The following is an 18,471-nucleotide window of genomic DNA, read 5'->3' on the forward strand; positions in this document are numbered from 1 at the left end:
CTATGATGTCACCTGAGCCCCAAATGGGTGCCCTTCCACCCCTACTGCAGTCATCACAAGAGTCTAAGAGTGAGTCCCTGTCCCTGTACGTCATAGCCTGTACACAGACAGAGATAATCAGTCAGACAGACAGACCACATCACACACACACACACATACACAATTTGCCCAGTCTTCACCCTAGACATGAACAAGGAAGGAGCAGGTCATGATATCCAATTCAGGACTTGGTACCTTGAGTCTGGGAGAGAGGCAGACCCAGGACTAGGCACCCAGCACACCTCATCACCCCTCCTTCCCTCTGAGACTATCCCAGTTTTCACCCAATGTCTGAAAAGGGGGACTCCAAGGCAGTGGTGGCACTACATCTATTTTTGCCATTGATTAAAGGGTCTGGCACACAGGCACTCAGCATGGCTCAGTGCGGTGAACAAAGTGAGTCTTAAACAGACCCGAGGCCCTGAGACATGGTGCCTGAAAGCCACCCCTTGCCCACACCCTGCAATTTATGCCCCTCCTAGGTTCCATGTTTAGGAGCAAAAGGCCCATCTTTGAGCTAAGGAGCAAGAAGAACTTGAAGGCTATAGAGGGGCTGGCTCCCTCTGGAGTCCCCCACTGTCAGCCTGGATCTCACCGACTCTGGGCAACCTCATGCCCAGAAGCAAAATGGCTAGAGCCAGGATTAGATATTTTTAGCAGTTACTGGCAGCTGCTTGGCATGCTTCGAGTTAGGGTGGGGAAATGAGTTTGTGTTTTCCTTTTTTCTAGCTCTGTAGTTTCTCTCCAGGAGACAAGCACCTAGTAGGCTCAAACAGAAAATTCCATTGCCCCCCCCCCCATAACCTTCTAAGGAACCCCAGCGATTTGTGTATGACACAACCTTCAGCATGAAGGCCAGTCTAACGGGAGAGGCTCTTTAACACAAGGCACAAGGACTGGAATAGGAAGGACTTAGCGTTGAAGCTAGACTTGCCAGTTTAGGACCCTCTAAATTCTGGCTAGGGTCCATGCCTAGAGGAATGGGTCCCATGGACTCTGAGTGTGTCCAGTCAGTAACTTGTCTGTTGGCTTGGGTAACAGGCCAGGACTGAGCTCAAGAAGGATTCATTCTTAAAGGGACAGACCTAATTTTTCTCCAGAGGGAATTGTACTTTACTGGTCCAGTTACCCCACTACTGGCAGCCTCTGAATTATGCGCCACCACGCTGTACACCCGCCTCAATACACACTCCGCACCTCTATCCCCCACCCCCACTCCCCCACCCCCACCCCCGCCTCTTCCCAGCTACCTGCCCCGCCCCTGGCGGGTTTAAGGTCCTAGCAGGGAGGTGGGGGATTCCCGGGGGGGGGGGGGTGGATGCGTCAGCTTCACAGCAGCGTGGACCAGGGAAGATGGGGCGGGGGAGGGAGCGGGGGCGGGGGCGGGAGCGGGGGCGGGGGCGGGGGCGGGGGCGGGGGGGGGTAGGGGTGAGGGCGGCAGCCAGGCTAGTGGAGGTTTAAATAGAAGGCCCTAGAGCTGCGACCTAGCACCAGCTGAGGGGCTGAGAAGGCAGCAGAGGAGAAAAGGGCTTCTGTCCTGGCAACACACGAGGGTCCGATTATCTGTCTGAACAGGGTTCAGCGAGTGCCTTCTTTCTGATCCGCCGGTGGTCTGTGCTGGAGCGCTGACCAGGTTCTGATAGCATCTGTGTGAGAGTTGGTGAGTGTCCTGACAAAGCAGGGTGGACGACACCACCTGGGCTGGGGGATGGATGGGGACCCAGGTCCAGCTGGGTTATTGATTAAGGCGTAGAGACCTCGTGGCTGGCAGGTCCTTCATCCTGAGCATCTTTCTTGACTCCAGGATCCCCGCCTGCTCCCGCAATAGAGCTATCATCCCGATTCCTGGTTCCCCAGACGGCGTCCAACACGATGACTCTGAATGGCGGCAGTGGGGTGGGCGGGAGCCGCAGCGCGGGCCGGGAGCGCGACCGCCGTCGGGGCAGCACCCCTTGGGGCCCGGCACCCCCACTGCACCGCAGGAGCATGCCGGTGGACGAGCGGGACCTTCAGGCGGCGCTAGCCCCAGGCTCCCTGGCAGCAACTGCAGCAGGAACTCGGACGCAAGGGCAGAGGCTAGACTGGCCCGAAGGCTCCTCCGACTCCATCAGTTCTGGAGGCAGCGGCTCAGAGGAGAGCGTTTACAAAGTGCTGCTGCTCGGGGCGCCTGGTGTGGGCAAGAGCGCTCTGGCGCGCATCTTTGGGGGTATAGAAGACGGGCCTGAAGCAGAAGCCGCAGGTGAGAGAATTGGGCTGTTCAGAGAAAGATAGTTGGGAGACAGGGGGCCTGAACTAAAAGTGGCGAGTACTATGAGATTTCAAGACACTTTCATAATTATGGAGAAACTGGAGGAGAAAAAGTCACTTACCCCTACTCACTCCCCGCCCCAACCTCTCCCCTTCCCATGTGCCAATCCTTGATAGGGGAGAAGTGCCCAGAATAGAAGAGTCGAGTGCTGGATATGACTCCTCTGTAACTTGGGGCAGGACATTTCTTCCTGCCAGGGGTGGCAGGGACAAAATCAGAAAAAGTTTCTAGGAGAGGAAAGTGAAGTGGTCAAGGTCTCCAGGGGACTGCTGCAGGCACTGTGCTAACTCCAGCCAGTCTGATCATGCCCACCCTACACCCAGACAGCAGGAGGGCAGGGAGCCCTGGACACCCAGTACTTCACTAGTTTGGGGACATAGAGGCGGAGGTCAGGAATACCATGCCCTCCAGCCCTCAGCTCCCAGGCTTGTCGTGTTGTTTGAACATAGCAACCATCCGCTAGCAGAGGAGAGTCGTCAAGGACTCTGAGAGGTGGGAGGTGTGCTCAGAAGAAGTGGACACTGGGAAGTTTTGACAGCCAGCTGATAACTTGGCTATTGGCTCCCTCCCTAGGGCATACGTATGACCGTTCTATCACCGTGGATGGAGAAGAAGCATCACTCATGGTCTATGACATTTGGGAACAGGTAGGATCCAGGGTGGGTCACAGGGCATGAGGAGAAGCAAAGCTGAGGAAGGGTCTCGATGGGAATTACAGGGTTGTGTGTGTGTTTGTGTCCCCTCCAGGATGGGGGCTGCTGGCTGCCTGGCCACTGCATGGCCATGGGGGATGCATACGTCATTGTGTACTCAATAACGGACAAGGGCAGCTTTGAGAAAGCCTCAGAACTTCGGGTCCAGCTGCGGCGGGCACGGCAGACAGACAACGTGCCCATCATCCTCGTGGGCAACAAGAGTGACCTGGTGCGCTCTCGTGAGGTCTCCGTGGATGGTGAGTAGGCATTGGGTCAGGAAAGGGAGGGAGATCCTGGCTAGGCTGTGGGCCAGCTAGTCTTGGCTCAGCATGAGTCCCTGGGGATCATCAGTGGCTAAAAATGTTCAGGAAGAAAACTTGGTGTTGGAGGGTGGGGGAGATGCTGCTGGTCCGTCAGTTCCCAAAGGCCTACCTAAAACAAAGGGAAAGGAAAGAAAACAGATCTGCTAGGGGAATGGAGGCACACAAGCACCTTCTTCAGCTGTCCATGCCTGACAGGAGACATGAGTGGGACTGATGAAATGGAAGGACATATAGAGAATCAGGGGGTCAGAACCCGATTCCAGGCCCCACTGATCTCAGAGTAAGCCTGGTCCTTCCTCACCAGGCTTTAGCATCCTCCTTTGGGGCATGCAGCACTGAGTACTTCAAACTTGGTGACCTTGCCCCCACCCCAGTCTCCTGGGCCATTCGTTGTAATAGCAAATCAGAAAATACTTAACTGTCAAATAGTTTTCTCTTGCCTTGGTCCACTATTACAGATTACACTTTAAACAATGGGCTTTGAATAAATGAATGCTTTTTCGTGGCCCACCATAAATATTGGGGGCATAGTCAGCCCATCGAGTGACTCCAGCAATATTTGGGGCTCTCAGTACAGGATCTGGGACCCCTGTGTCTCTAGGAAGGATTTAGGGTTTCTTCTTCCATTACTAGGGAGTCCTTGAGTTGTAGCTGCCAGATATGATCAGGTTTGAGTTGGCATCCTCTGCTCCTTGTTCACTGTCACGTGTCTGCCCCCACCATATAGAGGGCCGAGCCTGCGCAGTGGTCTTCGACTGCAAGTTCATCGAGACGTCGGCAGCACTGCATCATAATGTCCAGGCACTGTTTGAGGGTGTCGTGCGCCAGATACGCCTGCGGAGGGACAGCAAGGAGGATAATGCCCGGCGGCAAGCTGGCACTCGGCGACGGGAGAGCCTTGGCAAGAAAGCCAAACGCTTTCTGGGCCGCATCGTAGCTCGAAACAGCCGCAAGATGGCCTTCCGTGCCAAGTCCAAGTCCTGCCATGACCTCTCTGTGCTCTAAGGCCCAGTGGGCCCCTTGCTGAGTGGGCCAGTGGATGGGTGGAGGGGCTGGCCCAGCTAACTGCTCTAGCTGCCTCAGAGCTGGCCCGCCCTCTGTGATTTTCAGAACGGTCAGCTTTGCATGCCCTGTCTCGTGGTCATGGACAGACAGACAGTGCTGACCAGGAAGGCAGCTAGCCGTGAGATGCATGTGCAGGCCCATATGCATACCAGGCAGCCTGAACCCAGCTTGCAGACAGGACTCTGCCTTTTTCCACATGCGGACATGTGCCCTGGAGTGAGGCTGCTCTGGGGGGCTGCTGTTTGTTTACATGCAGATTTTTGTAATAAACACTATTTCCTGACAGCCAGGACTGTTGAGTATGTTTCTTTCACAGTGGTTTCAAGAGCAGAAAGAGCTTCTGAAATGGAGAGATAAGGGCTCCCTGCCCCTATGGCTTAGTGTGGTCTTGATGGTCCTAATATAATCTTGATGGATATAACCAGCACAGTGGAAGGAACAGGTGGGAAGCCTATGATGGTTAGGAGAAGCATTCAAGAAGCAGGAGACAAAACCCCCTCCCAGCCCATTATCCTTCTGCACTGGGGCCTGGCATTGTCTAGCTGACTGAAAAATTCTATTGCTTCTCCATGCTTAAAGGGAAACTGAGGCTGCCCAAGGGCACACACTCTGCTTTGGATCTCACAGCCGGATGAGATTGTAGGCCCTGACTCTGCAGCATGTATTTCTGCCCTGTTCCTCCTAACAGGCGGAAATCAGCCAAAGTAGAGACATGGAAGGAAGACTTCAGAGATGGGCGTAAGGTGGCTGGTGTTTAAGAGTGGGTGTTGAGAGAGGCACACTCAGGCCCTGATGGCTTCTCCATTTCCTGGCTGAAGTTGTGCTACAGGGCTCAGTGTTCTCCCCTCTACGAGTGCCTGTGCTAACACACTGACTAGTTTGTCTTTGGCAAGGACAGCTCCCTAGAGCTCTCCCTGTCTGGAAAGCAGATTTCACACTCACATTCGTATAGGAATGTGTCCTTCTGTCTGCCATCACTGCCTCCCCATCCATTCAGGCCCTCCCAGGAGTGGAGCATATGACTCCCTATATTATATTTTTTCTAACAGAACCTGGAGCCTCACACATTCTTTTAGAAACATTCTCTACCACTTAGCTACTTCAGCCAACTCGTTTTAAGATAGGGTCTCTCTAAATTGCCCAAGTTGGCCTAGAACCTGGCAGTCCTCATGTCTTGGCCTCCTGAGTATCTGAGATTACCATCAGGCCAATTCTTCGAGACTCTTTTTCTCTCCCTCCTTCCCTCCCTCCCTTCCTCTGTGTGTGTTTCACTATATGTCACCGTGACTGTGTATGTATGTGCACAGGCTGGTGTGTATTTGGAGACTAAATGTGGATGTCAGGTGTCTTCCCCAATTTTCCACCATATTCTTTCAAACAGGGTCTCCCATTGAGCCTGTAGCTTAGCGATTGGATAGATCAACTGACCAGCAAGCCCCAAGGATCCCCCTGTCTCCAGTTTCTCAGCGCTAAGGTTAAAAGAATTTCACCTGGCTTTTACATGGATGCTGGGAACTGAACTCAGGTCCTTAATTCTTTACAAACTAAGTCATCTATCTCCTCGTCCCTCCATCACCCTTCTTGACACAGGTGGCCTCATAGGAGTTTACCTGTAGGAGTCTCCACTTACCTACAGTTTCTTTGGCATGTCTTATTTCAGTTACCCTTGGCTGGCTACAGTCTAAAAACATGAAGAGGAAAATGCTAGAAATCAGTAATTCATAACTTTTAAATTAGATAATGATCTAAATAATGTGATTAATTATTAAGTCATTCAGGATGTGAATCAGCCTTTGTCAGGGGTATCCATGCTGTATATGCTACCCACCTGTTAGTCACCTAGAAGACATCTCAGTTAGCAAGTACTCTAGTACACAGTGCTGGTCACCAGGCAACCCTTATAGGGTAGTGACACTGGCAATTTATATAAGCCAAAGAGAAGCTATAAGGTGCTTCATTTAAGAGAAAAAGCATGTGTTGGCAGAAACACCATATATAGGAGGTTTGGTATTATTCACGGTCCAGTCATCCACTGGGGAGTCTTGGAATGTGTCCCCCATGATTAAGGAGGACTTCTGAACATGCTTTTAGGAGCAAGCATTGCCACTTGGTGAATGCTAGGAAGTGGCTAAGTGGGTCTGTTCATTTCCAAAGCCTGGAGGTATCCTGCAACAAGCCTGGGGCAATGTTTCTTCATTCTCTTGGGATCCCTTGAGACCTGGTTAGAACCCTAGCTACAGCTCACTCGATATCAAAAAGAGGTTTGAAGGCAGCTCCTCAGTGGATGTCTTAAGGTGAACCTCTGAGGCTTCCCACATCCTCCCCAGGCAGTATTAACTGCTCAAAGTTTCTGTTGCTTGCACACACACAAACAAACACACACATGGGCGCACACGCGCGCGCGCGCGCACGCACACACACACACACACACACACACACACACACGTGGAAAGCTTGCTCTTGCAGGTGAAGGTCCCCAAACCGGAAGAGGAACCTAGGCAAAGGGCAATGTGCTTAGCCTCTCTGTACCTCTGTGTATGAATAGGGGACAGTTCCCTTTTCAGAATGAAGTGGATGAAATAACAATGGAATATGCGCAGAGATGGTCTGGGTGCCGGTTAGTAAGCACTCAGTATGTGTGAGAGCCCCTTCAGCATCCCCCCCCCATATAGTACTAACCCAGACTTGGTGCCTCAGTGATCCCAAAGCAGACACTCAACTTGTCCTGGCCCAGCTTCCATCCTGGAACACTAACCAGACACACCATGAGAATCCTCAAAGAAGACCCCAAAACATGGAAGGACAGTGAGAGGTGGGAAACCAGGATCTTCTTACCTTCTCCCCTCATCTGAGACTCCTTGAAAACAAAGCCTCTCTTGGATCTGCTTGGCATGCCTTGTAGGGGAAGTGAGGAGGCCCTGCTCAGCCTGGCAACTCCCTCAACATCACATGATCAGGCTCAATCTCCTCTTTTCTACTTACACACATGAGATGGGTCAATGCTTCACCCTTGTCAGTTTCAGGGGCCATTGTGAGGCTTGAAGAGCTTTGGGGGAACCTCTCAGGCTTCTGGTCCCATCCACTGGTCTCACTAATGTGTGGTCTAGAGTTCCTAACACCCACTTGGGGTCATCTGCCCTTCAGGTTTCACTCTCATTCCTTCTCTTGGCTCCACAAGCCACTTGGGAGTACTTGGGGCATGAAAAGGTCATATCCTGCCCAGAGGGACTCGCAGGCTAATAAATGGGAGACAAGCTGGTGCCGTCTGTGCATCAGCAGAGGCAGTTCATGGCGGGGAATGGGGAAACTACCAGAGGTAGTTGTAATCCAGCCTGTTAGTGTAAGGGCTTTCCTGGAGAAGGGATGATTTTGTGCTGGTTGCTAAAGCATAAGTAGGTACTTATTACCCCGATAAAGGGTGGGAAGAGCATTTCAGGCACAAGGAACGGTATTTGCAGAGATCTGGCTACAGAGGCCACCACTCAGATAAGTGGGGTCTAGTCTGAAGCCTCAAAAAAAAAAAAAAAGTTACATTCAAACCCAGAGGGCTAGGAAGTGCTCATTGGGCTGTGTCAAGGTGGGAGTGACAGAGCAAGAGCTGCCCACCTCCTAGGGCTGGCAGTCACGGATGCTGAGCAGTCCTGGATTTCCAAAGTCAATAAGTAACTTGGGGGTGGGGGGAAGATACAGAGCCAGGCCTGCTGCTATGGGCCCAGTGGCATTTTCCACTCCTGAGCAAGCGTGGCCGGACCGCCTACCTCCTTAAGTGTCCACCTTGTGTTGCTCCACCTAACCCAACTTGCCAGAGCTCCCTGAAGAAGGATCCCTCTCTCCTGGAAGCTGGACCAAGGGAGAGACTTTGGGCATCAGTAGGTGAAGGACTGGGAGCTCTTGGGTGGGCAGGGTTGAGGCTGGGAATAGGGACGCTGCCCTATCCTTCAGATATCTGAGTAAGAATACTCAGAGATCTATCTTACAGCGGTGTGTGTGTGTGTGTGTGTGTGTGTGTGTGTGTGTGTGTGTTACACATTCTTAGCTCCCTGCTGAGATCTGCAAAATGTAAGATGAGGACAGAGGTCCTGCCCCAGGGGCAGTCTGTGTGTGGAAGTGGCAGTGGGAAACAGGATAATCCCCAAGGCCGGAGCCACAGGTCCTCTCTTCCAGAAGGACTCCTCTCGTGGTCAAGTCCTTCATGACCTTGGCCAGGCCCCGCCATTCAAGCCTTGCCCGAAACATGGAACAACTGCAGGAAGTGGCTATTGTCTGTCCAACTGCTTGTTTCTGTGATTTGGTGGGCTGCTGAATAATTGCCCGCTGGGGAACAGGGCTGTAGCAGGAAGGGGAAAGGGGCTTGGAGGTGAAAACTTCTACGGAGCCGTTTATAAGAGCAAGATCCAAGAGGCAGGGTGGTTGGGCCTGGGATTTTTCACTTGGTCTGACGGAGGAGTTGAACATTTGCAACAGAGAACCACAGTCCGATACATGGATAAGCGGACAGTAGGCCATAGTGAGATCCCTCTGGCCACATAGATGGGGTAGAGCCCTTCTCCTGCCCTTCTGTGCTAGATTCTCATTTCCATGTCCCTCAGGCCCACCTTGACCATGATCTCTGCCTGGTTGTGGCTGTTTTGCCTCTCTGTTATTCAGGTGAGCTGGGCCATGTGTCTTCCTTTAAATCTCAACCTTGGGGGGTTAGCACCCGTGGCCCCACTCCCGCCTACACTCATCGAACTGTCCACAAGACTAGTGTGGGAACTGGGAATCCAGAGTCGGAGCTATGGGCCTGCTGTGGAAGCAGGAAGCCTTACACTAGAATGGATGGCTAAGACCTGGTATGCTGGGGAAAGGGACAACAATTCCCTCTTCCTCCAGTGCCCATGGAACAAGGTGAGAATTTCCCCCTCAGGCTTTCACCACCGAGTCCCAGCCAGCAGAGCTGCATGTGGAAGTCCCTGAAAACTATGCTGGAAATTTTCCTTTTTACATCGCCAAGGTGAGCCTGAGTGCAGGGTGGCTCCCCTTTACCCCCAATATCGTGTGTCTCCTACTTGTAGGGCCAGTTCTCTTTCCTGCCACGGCTTTTCTCTGAGCCCTGCTTTCTAGAGAGTGTGTGGATTAGTGTGAGGAACTAACAAGGGTCTAGTCCCAGAGCAGAGCTTTGAATTAAAGAACAGAAAGACAGTACTGGGTGTGGCAGAACATGCCTGCAGTCCTAGCACTGGAGAGGCTGTGAAAAGAGGGTGAAGACTTTGATGCCAGCCTAGGCCACATCGTGAGACCTTGTCTAAAAAGGACAAGACACATTGGTGGAGCTGTTCCAGGCTTGGACAGAGGGTACCAGGGAGCATGGGGAAGTATCAGGTACTAGAGGAAAAGTTCTGCCTCTAAGGCTTTACTTACCGGATTTGAGGTCCAACACAGGTTCCACCTCCTTCTGAGACTCAGTTTCCCCATATTTAAAATGGAGCCTGTTGATCAAGGTGGTATCCTCTAGGCCAGTGGTTCTCAACCTTCCTAACACTCCAATGCTTTAATACAGTTCCTCATGTTGTGGAAAACCTTAACCATAAAACTGTTTCATTGCCACTTCATAACTGTAACTTGCTACTGTTGTGAATCATAAGGTAAATATGTGATGTGCAGGATATCAATATGCAACCCCTGAGAACCACTGAGTCTAGCCCTGCCCCTAGTTCTTTTGCCTCTGTTCTCTCCCACCAGCTACCACTACCCCTTGGGAGGGATGAAGGCCAGATTGTCCTATCAGGGGACTCAGGCATGGCAGCTCAAGACCCCTTTTCTGTGGATCTAGATTCTGGCTTTCTGGTGGCAACGAGGGCCCTGGATCGGGAGGAAAAGGAAGAGTATCAACTGCAGGTATGACAGAGTAAGGCATATGGACAAGCAGGCAAGACAGAGCTGTGGACCAACTACCCTTTCCTTCCAGGTCACCCTGGAGTCTGGGGATGGACTTGTCTTGTGGGGTCCACAGCTTGTGACTGTGCATGTGAAAGATGAGAATGACGAGGTACCCCAATTCTCCCAAGCCATCTACAGAGCTCAACTGAGCCAGGGCACCAGGCCTGGTGAGTGACAAGGACAACCACTGTGTGATGAGGTCAGGTAGACTCTAATAGAAACATCAGACAGGAAAGAGACAGTTACCACGGACAAATCAGCAGGGCTCAAGCTTGTCCTCCAAGTTTGTCCCATTCTGTGCTCTCCAGCTCCATTAATGGTTCCATCTACTTTGGGTCTCAGTTTGCTCATTTGTGGAATGGGATGAAATTCAGGCTCACTGCCAGACCTCCATACGGTGATGAGCATAGATGGAAGCTCTGGGAAAAGAGTGGGAGGTACAGGAGACTCCCTGTCCCTACTGTTCCTTACAGTGTACCCCTATCCACAGGGGTCCCCTTCCTCTTCCTCGAGGCTTCTGATGGGGATGCACCGGGCACAGCTAACTCAGACCTTCGATTCCACATTCTGAGCCAATCCCCAACTCAGCCTTTACCAGACATGTTCCAGCTGGACCCTCGACTTGGGGCTCTGGCCCTTAGTCCTAAGGGTAAGCAAGGACCAGGTTTGATGGAGGGAGGGTCAGGGAATGCTGGAGAAGGGGTCTCTGAGCTGTAAGGGATGGGTGGGTTGGAGCTGAGATGAAAGAGAAAAGGGCATTCTAGGCAGAGGCCAAGGCCAGGTTATGTACAGCGAGTTTAGAAATGGGATAGACAAGAAATCAGCTAGGAATGGATGAAGAAGCTGTAGTTAAGACACTCTGGGAATGCTATCAAGACAGATCAACTTCTGGTGAGTTTGATTAGAGGTACAAGTTAGGGTTAGAAGGATAAGTGAGTAGGTGATACCTTAACCCAGCTAACCATCTTTTCACTCACCTAGCCCCCAAATGACGTGCGCAGCCCCTTTGCCCAGCATTTGCTCATCCATATACCCTCCTATCCTTATACCCACACTCCCACCCAGTCAACCATCCATTCCCTCAGCCTAACACCTACCTATCTGCCCTCCTCCTGACCCTGGTAATCCAATTACTTCACTGGTCCATCAGCCTTTTACTACGGAAGTGGAGCTGCACTCTGTCAGGTACTAGCTGAATGCTCACAGTGGTGACAGGAGAGACGATGCTGTAGTGAAGAGCACTGGCTGCTCTTGCAGAGGCCTCCGGTTCCATTCCTTAGCACCCATGTGCTGTTTCATAAGTGCTGTAACTGCAGTTCCTGGGAATTGGATGCCCTCTTCTGGCCGTTGCTGGTACTTGCACTTATGCAGGTACACACGTACACATAAATAAACAATAAAATAAATAGTTCTTTAAAAGACTATCTCATCTCTTAGTATTTTTCTTTCTTTCTATCTTTTTGAGTCTTTTTGCTTTTGGTGTAGGTGTTTTGTTTTGTTTTGTTTTGTTTTTTCAAGACAAGGTTTCTCAGTGTGTAGCCCTGGCTGTCCTGGAACAAGCTCTGTAGACCAGGCTGGCCTCAAACTCGTAGAAGCCACTGACTCCCAAGTGCTGGTATCAAAGCATGCACCACCACTGCCTGGCTTCTTCTTTGAGTCTTTTTGTTTTTCAAGTTTTTTTTTTTTTTCGGTCGGGGGGATGAGGGTGAGTCTCTTAAAAAACTATTTGTGTATGTATTTAGAGAGAGAAAAATAGACATATAGGTATATATGGGTATAGATATGTCTATGTGTCACACGCATGCCTGATGCCTATAGAGACCAAAAGAAGACATCAGGTCTCCCTGGAACTGTAGTTAGCACTTGTTAGCTGCCATGTGGTGCTGGGAATACAGCATGGGTCCTCTGGAAGAGCAGCCAGTGCTCTTGAACACTGAACCATCTCCCTGACCCCCAAGAGTCTTTCAAACACCTGTAATGTGCTTGGCTTTCTGTTTGGTACTGGCTGAGATGCTTTGGGCCTTGCTGCCTGGGTCCATACTCAGCTCACCTTCTATCCCTTCTAGGAAGCACCGGTCTAGACCATGCCCTTGAAGAACCTTACCAGCTCTTGGTACAGGTCAAGGACAAGGGTGACCAGCCCTTAGGCCACCAGGCTATCGCCACTGTGGAGGTCTCCATAGTAGAGAGCACGTGGGCACCCCTAGAGCCTGTTCACCTGGCCGAGAATCTCAGAGCTGCATACCCACACAGCATTGCCCAGGTGAGAAGTGGTTATCAGCGGCTGAAGTAACCCCATGGCTAGTGCAGCTGAGTCACACAGACACTTGGGAGGAGTGTCCAGGACTCAACTTGACCCCCTTTCCTTCCTTCATGTCCCCAATAAAATGAGCAGTCCATCCTGGGAAATAGGCTTGCAGTCCATTGCCTGCTGTCTTCTGGCAGGTGTGAGTTTGTGCTCTGACATCCCTAGCTTGTCTATGACTTCCTCAGGGAAAACAGCTGCCAACTTTCACTGCCGTGGGGATTGTCACCCAAGTCAGGAATGCCTCTGACCTTTTCTAGCAATGCCTTGGGGTCAGGCCCAGACTGAGAAAGCAGAAAATAAAATAACCTGTTCATTTAGGCACTTCAAGCAAGGTCCAGGCTTGGACCATGGTCAGGTTGTCACAAGCAGCAAGCCACATGCTCTTAGGATCCAGCCTTCTTTCCTGGGAAGCAGTTGGGGGAGAAAGACTGACACAGATCCTGCCTACCTCTTCCTCTCGGCCTGGAGAGCCTTCATGTTCTGTCCTCCTCGCAGGTGCACTGGAGTGGAGGAGATGCCCATTATCAACTGGAGAGCCAGCCTCCAGGCCCCTTCGACGTGGATCCAGAGGGGAGGATCCATGTAACCGAGGAGCTGGACCGGGAGGCCCAGGCTGAGGTGAGGTGAGAGGGAACCCCTGGGCAGACCGGAGCATGCTCTGTTACACCCCACAGATGTTGAGGCAGCCCAGAGGAGATGGGATTTCAATCCACTCCAGGCTGGAGGCACCTTTGGCCCTGCTCTGAAGCTGTCCACTGCCCACTACAGTACCTGCTCCGTGTCCGAGCTCAGAATTCCCGTGGAGAGGACTATGCAGAACCCCTGGAGTTGCAGGTGGTGGTGATGGATGAGAACGACAATGCACCTGTCTGCTCCCCACATGACCCAACAATCAGCATCCCTGAGCTCAGCCCCCCAGGTGGGTTACGGGCCTTGTCAGGAGTGGAAACCATCCCGTCTTGCTTCTTTGGGATAGATCTAGCTTCAGAGTTATATATCAAAGCCAAACATACCACATGTGTTTGTGTGCAGATACACATTCACACACACACACCCTGCATACCTCACTCACACAGACACATCACACATGAACACAGAAACACATACACACACACATACATACATACATACATACATACATAGCACACTCATGCACACACACACATACTTAGCGCACAAACACACACATACACAGACATAAGCTCAAGTGGTTGGAGCTGTTGTCTTACAGGAACTGAAGTGGCCAAGCTGTCAGCAGAGGATTTGGATGACCCCGGATCACCCAATTCCCACATTGTGTATCGGTTGTTGAGCCCTGAGCCTGAGGAGGGGGCTGAAGAAAGAGCCTTCGAGTTAGATTCTACCTCAGGCAGTGTGACACTGGGAACTGCCCCACTCCACGCTGGCCAGAACATCCTGCTGCAGGTGCTGGCTGCGGACTTGGCAGGAGCCGAGGGCGGTAAGTACGGCAGTACCCCCAGAAGTGTGTGACCTTGGCCCCTGCCCCTCTGCTCCTACTGGAACCTCACTGACAAACCCTCCCCTGCATCAGGCCTCAGCAGCACATGTGAGGTGGCAGTCGTGGTCACAGACGTCAACAACCACGCCCCTGAGTTCGTCACTTCCCAGGTAGGCCGAGGCAGAGGTGCAGAGATCCTTGGCAGGGTGCTGGTGGTATTTACCAAACATCTCCGTCTCTCCAGATTGGGCCTGTAAGTCTTCCGGAGGATGTGAAGCCTGGGGCTCTGGTGGCCACACTCACAGCCGCTGATGCTGACCTTGAACCTGCCTTCCGCCTTATGCACTTTGCCATTGAAGAAGGAGACCCAAAAGGGATCTTTGACCTGTCCTGGGAGCCAGACTCTGATCACGTCCAGCTCAGACTCCAAAAGGTTAGGACGTGGGCAGGTGGGGAAGGGTCACAAGTGTGCCACCCTGACCCACACAGTGACCCAGAACTCACTGCTTCCAGAACCTCAGCTACGAGGCAGCCCCCGATCACAAGGTAGTGGTGGTAGTGCGGAACATAGCGGAACTGGTGGGCCCCGGCCCAGGCCCTGCAGCCACAGCCACGGTGACTATACTGGTGGAGAGGGTGGTACCACCCCTCAGGTTGGACCAGGAGAGCTATGAGGCCAGCATCCCAGTCAGCGCTCCAGCTGGCTCCCTCCTGCTGACCATCCAGCCCTCGGACCCCGTGAGCAGAACCCTCAGGTGAGCCAAAAAGCTCTTCCCCTTACCTAGCCTGGACTTCCCATGCTCCCCAAGGATGACTTCAACACCCCAGAGAAACCCATTATCTTTATGGCCTAAAATATTCCTCAAACTATGACTAATGCCAAGGTTCTGACTCCTGGAGGGTCAGAGCTGAAAGGAGTAGGCAGGCAGGTGTGGTAGAGGTCCCCACAGGAGCTCTAACTATTCCTCCTTAAGGGAGCACCTCCACCCAGACTGAAACCATGCCTGGGGCTGAGTCCTCCAGACCTCTTGGCAGGAGGCTACGGACTAGGGAAGCTGAACCAGAGGCTGCCCCTCACACCCCTGACAGGTTCTGATAACCCTTCCCCTACCCACAGTTCTAACACCCTATCACCAGCAAATTCTGAAACTGGGCGCTGGACTCACCAGCACTGTTGTTGTCCACGAATCACAGAGAGGATACAGGATTTGAGTAGGCCACACCATCCTGGGAGTTCCTGGGCAGAAACTGGTTTACTGTTCCAACGCCTCCCTAAACACGCCTTCTTTTGGGCCTCAGGTTCTCCCTGGTCAATGACTCAGAGGGCTGGCTCTGCATCAAAGAGGTTTCAGGGGAGGTCCACACAGCCCAGTCCCTGCAGGGCGCCCAGCCTGGGGACACATACACAGTGCTGGTGGAGGCCCAGGACACAGGTATGATCAAGTAGCCGTGGAGTTCTTCTCCAGGGACGTCAGCTCCACTTGAAAACTTCATATGAAAACCACCCTTCAAGTGGACGTTCAAAATTCTCCAACCCTGTCCTGTGGGACTCTCTGGCTACCAACTCCAGGAAGAGACGAAGCAATGGACATTAGATTAGGAAGGTGGAAGGAGGGCCAGGAGCTATGTCTGAGGCAGGAGTGCTAAGATGGACCAAGAGGGACACTGAAGCCAGGGGTGGGGGTGGGGGAGCTGTGAATGGCGTTATTAATAGGATGTACAGCTGGCCCTGGGAGGGCAAGTCGGGAAGGGTGCAGCAGGAGGAATTCAGATGTACTTCTGCATAGCCAGGGTGTGTCTGAGCGGTAGCATCCTCAGTAAGATAGATTTGGCATCCAGAAAGATACAGGTGGGCCTGATATCTGTTCAAATAGTGAAAGGGTAAAGGACATGGTGAGGAAGAGACTGATGGGGGCAACGACAGGACAGGCAGAAGAAATTGGGGTGCAGGAGTATGATGGAAAGCAGAAGAGTAAGGATGATGGGGTGTGGGAGTATATGGGGACCAACCCGGGTTATCTAGAGTTTATCCCCATCTTCAACAATGCAGATGAGCCAGGACTGAGCACCTCTGCCACCGTTGTGGTCCATTTCCTGAAGGCCCCTCCTGGCCCAGCCTTGACTCTGGCCCCTGGACCCAGCCGGCACCTCTGTACCCCCCGCCAAGACTATGGTGTGCTTGTGAGTGGGGCCAGTGAGGACCCTGACCTGGCCAACAGGAAGGGTCCCTACAGCTTTGCTCTTGGTCCCAACCCCACCGTGCAGCGGGACTGGCGCCTCCAGCCCTTCAATGGTATGTGGCAGCGGGGAGGGAATGAGGCCGTGGAGGGTAGGCTGTGGGGTGGGGTGGAGTTGAAGGTAGGGAACAGCTTGGATGGAGCCTGTGCAGGCTAGCGACCCTCATCGTTTTCTCCACCCAACAGATTCCCATGCCTACCTCACCTTGGCCTTGCATTGGGTAGAGCCTGGTGAATACTTGGTACCCGTGGTTGTCCACCACGATGCCCAGATGTGGCAGCTCCAGGTCCGAGGTGAGACTAGGACTTGCGTGTGACCCAAGTTGGCATCTTTAGTTCCTGTGGGAGCCATCAGGATACAGGGGAAGGAGCCTGGGTATACATGACATCCTCTCACATAGATAGAACATGTCTGTGCACACTTGCCCATCTGTAGCTGGGCCAACATGCCTCTGTATATCTACCACATGCACAGACCAGCATGTAGCTTCACACAAACAAACCTACACAGGTGTGCACACACACACACACACACACACACACACAAAATGTACTAGCCACTTTTCCAGACGTGAGATTCGAAGCAGCTGGGAACCCTCCCTAACTCTCCTCTTCATTCCCCACCCCAGTGATTGTGTGTCGCTGCAATGTGGAGGGTCAATGCATGCGCAAGGTGGGCCGCATGAAGGGAATGCCCACGAAACTGTCAGCTGTGGGCATCCTTTTGGGCACCCTGGCAGCGATAGGTAATGGAGGTTTTATGTCTTTATTCCGATAAGTTTGCTCTTGGATGATTTCCTTCGCTGGTTCTAGTGCAAGGCTGTGAAGTGTCCGTGTGAACAGCTCACTAGCTCTTCTTCTATGAACTCCCCAATCTGACCCCAGAGAAAATGTATATGTGAGAGAGGAGAGATGGAGAATGGGGGACAACTGGGCCTTTGCCCAGCCCTTTAAAAGAAAAAAGCTTTTTATTTTAAAACAGCATATCACTTCGTTGCCCGTTGGTGGCCTGGAACTCACTGTAGCCTACACAGGCCTCAAATTTACCATTTTCCTGCCTCAGCCTCACAAGAAGAAGGCATAAGGGGCTTAGGAGGTTGGGCTATGCTTTGACCTTAGTGAGGTAAGAGCAGAGCAGGCCAACCACACAGATTCCATCAGACACTAGGAATCATACCAGCACAGCTTGGGGGGCACAGCCTAGAAATTTTCATATAAAACCAACACCCCTGGCAAGGTGTTTAGTGAGGTGCCCTTCTCCTCATCCCTTCTAAGGGCTTACCCATTCTTCTCCGGCCCCTCAGGCTTCATCCTCATTCTTGTCTTCACCCACCTGGCTCTGGCAAGAAAGAAGGACCTGGATCAGCCAGCAGACAGTGTGCCCCTGAAGGCAGCAGTGTGAGTGATCCAAGCAGCCCTAGCTAGGAGTTCGGACCCAGCTCCCTCTGAACTCACCAAGAGAGGTCCCAATACCCAAAATGCACTCGGTACCAAGAGAGCATAAAAGCCCTTCACCTTCTTGGAGTGGAGACACTGTCACCAGGCATGTCCCCAAAGCCGGAACAACTACTTTACAGGATGACCATGGGAACATTCCAAATGACAGCTCTCTGTCCAATAATAAAGGCTCAGAGAGCCAGACTGGACCCTCTAAAGGATGGCTGCACTGTGTCTGCATATCCACGTGTGCATGTGTGAGTGAGCACACCTGCTCCTTCATGCCTGCCTCCTCTCTTCTGCCATACAAAACAGTTCTGGAAATTTGGTATGGTCCTTGTGAAGAGGAAGGACACAAGGACATCATCTGGGCTGTTGGTGAGAGCTTGGGGTCAATGTAATGTAGGTCTCCAAGAGCCTACCAGCCACAAACCCTAGGGTAACTATAAACATAAAGTGAAGAAATGTCTCTCCAGGAGTCGTTCCTACATGTTCAGGGCATCTCTGTGCTATGGGAGCACAAGTTCTTGTGAACCTGTGTCCTCTTTGCACCTATGAGCACACTCAAGTCCGTGTGCATAAGCCGCCTACATTCAGCATGTGCAGAGGTCCCTCCGCCTCTGGAAGAGTGCTGAGAGCCCTCTTGAGGCAGGGACAGGAGAACTAAAGCTAGGAATGGTT

At 52.3% G+C, this 18,471-nt stretch overlaps 2 protein-coding genes and 1 long non-coding RNA gene across 4 annotated transcripts; 2 read left to right on the plus strand and 1 right to left on the minus strand.

Annotated features, from left to right (window-relative positions):
- The first annotated feature begins 1,500 nt into the window (after positions 1 to 1,500).
- On the plus strand, positions 1,501 to 4,737 carry Rrad (RRAD, Ras related glycolysis inhibitor and calcium channel regulator). The gene is made up of 5 exons (XM_021655352.2): positions 1,501 to 1,699; positions 1,844 to 2,278; positions 2,921 to 2,994; positions 3,095 to 3,299; positions 4,093 to 4,737. Exons 2-5 carry the CDS (start codon positions 1,912 to 1,914, stop codon positions 4,368 to 4,370), a joined length of 924 nt encoding a protein of 307 aa, XP_021511027.1. The 5' UTR covers positions 1,501 to 1,699; positions 1,844 to 1,911; the 3' UTR covers positions 4,371 to 4,737.
- Positions 4,142 to 7,417, minus strand: LOC132656823 (uncharacterized). The gene is made up of 4 exons (XR_009594573.1): positions 7,266 to 7,417; positions 7,110 to 7,180; positions 6,061 to 6,111; positions 4,142 to 4,199 (listed from the first exon to the last, which is right to left on the minus strand). It is a non-coding gene; the product is annotated as an uncharacterized LOC132656823 (long non-coding RNA).
- A 726-nt stretch (positions 7,418 to 8,143) lies between these two features.
- Cdh16 (cadherin 16) lies at positions 8,144 to 18,008 on the plus strand. Of its 2 annotated transcripts, none has more exons than XM_021655355.2 (18): positions 8,144 to 8,299; positions 9,020 to 9,077; positions 9,337 to 9,423; positions 10,152 to 10,307; positions 10,378 to 10,516; positions 10,840 to 10,998; positions 12,416 to 12,612; positions 13,153 to 13,275; positions 13,426 to 13,576; positions 13,889 to 14,116; positions 14,210 to 14,286; positions 14,361 to 14,549; positions 14,630 to 14,871; positions 15,416 to 15,549; positions 16,167 to 16,409; positions 16,540 to 16,647; positions 16,983 to 17,099; positions 17,658 to 18,008. In XM_021655355.2, the coding sequence occupies exons 2-18, from the start codon at positions 9,033 to 9,035 to the stop codon at positions 17,753 to 17,755; spliced, it is 2,493 nt and encodes an 830-aa protein (XP_021511030.1). In that variant the 5' UTR covers positions 8,144 to 8,299; positions 9,020 to 9,032; the 3' UTR covers positions 17,756 to 18,008. The 2 variants fall into 2 exon arrangements, with proteins under 2 accessions (XP_021511030.1, XP_021511031.1); XM_021655356.2 differs by having other exon boundaries at positions 8,158 to 8,303.
- The last annotated feature ends 463 nt before the right edge of the window (positions 18,009 to 18,471 follow it).

The sequence above is a fragment of the Meriones unguiculatus genome, chromosome 10 (genome assembly GCF_030254825.1).
Source record: "Meriones unguiculatus strain TT.TT164.6M chromosome 10, Bangor_MerUng_6.1, whole genome shotgun sequence".
Classification (NCBI taxonomy): domain Eukaryota; kingdom Metazoa; phylum Chordata; class Mammalia; order Rodentia; family Muridae; genus Meriones; species Meriones unguiculatus.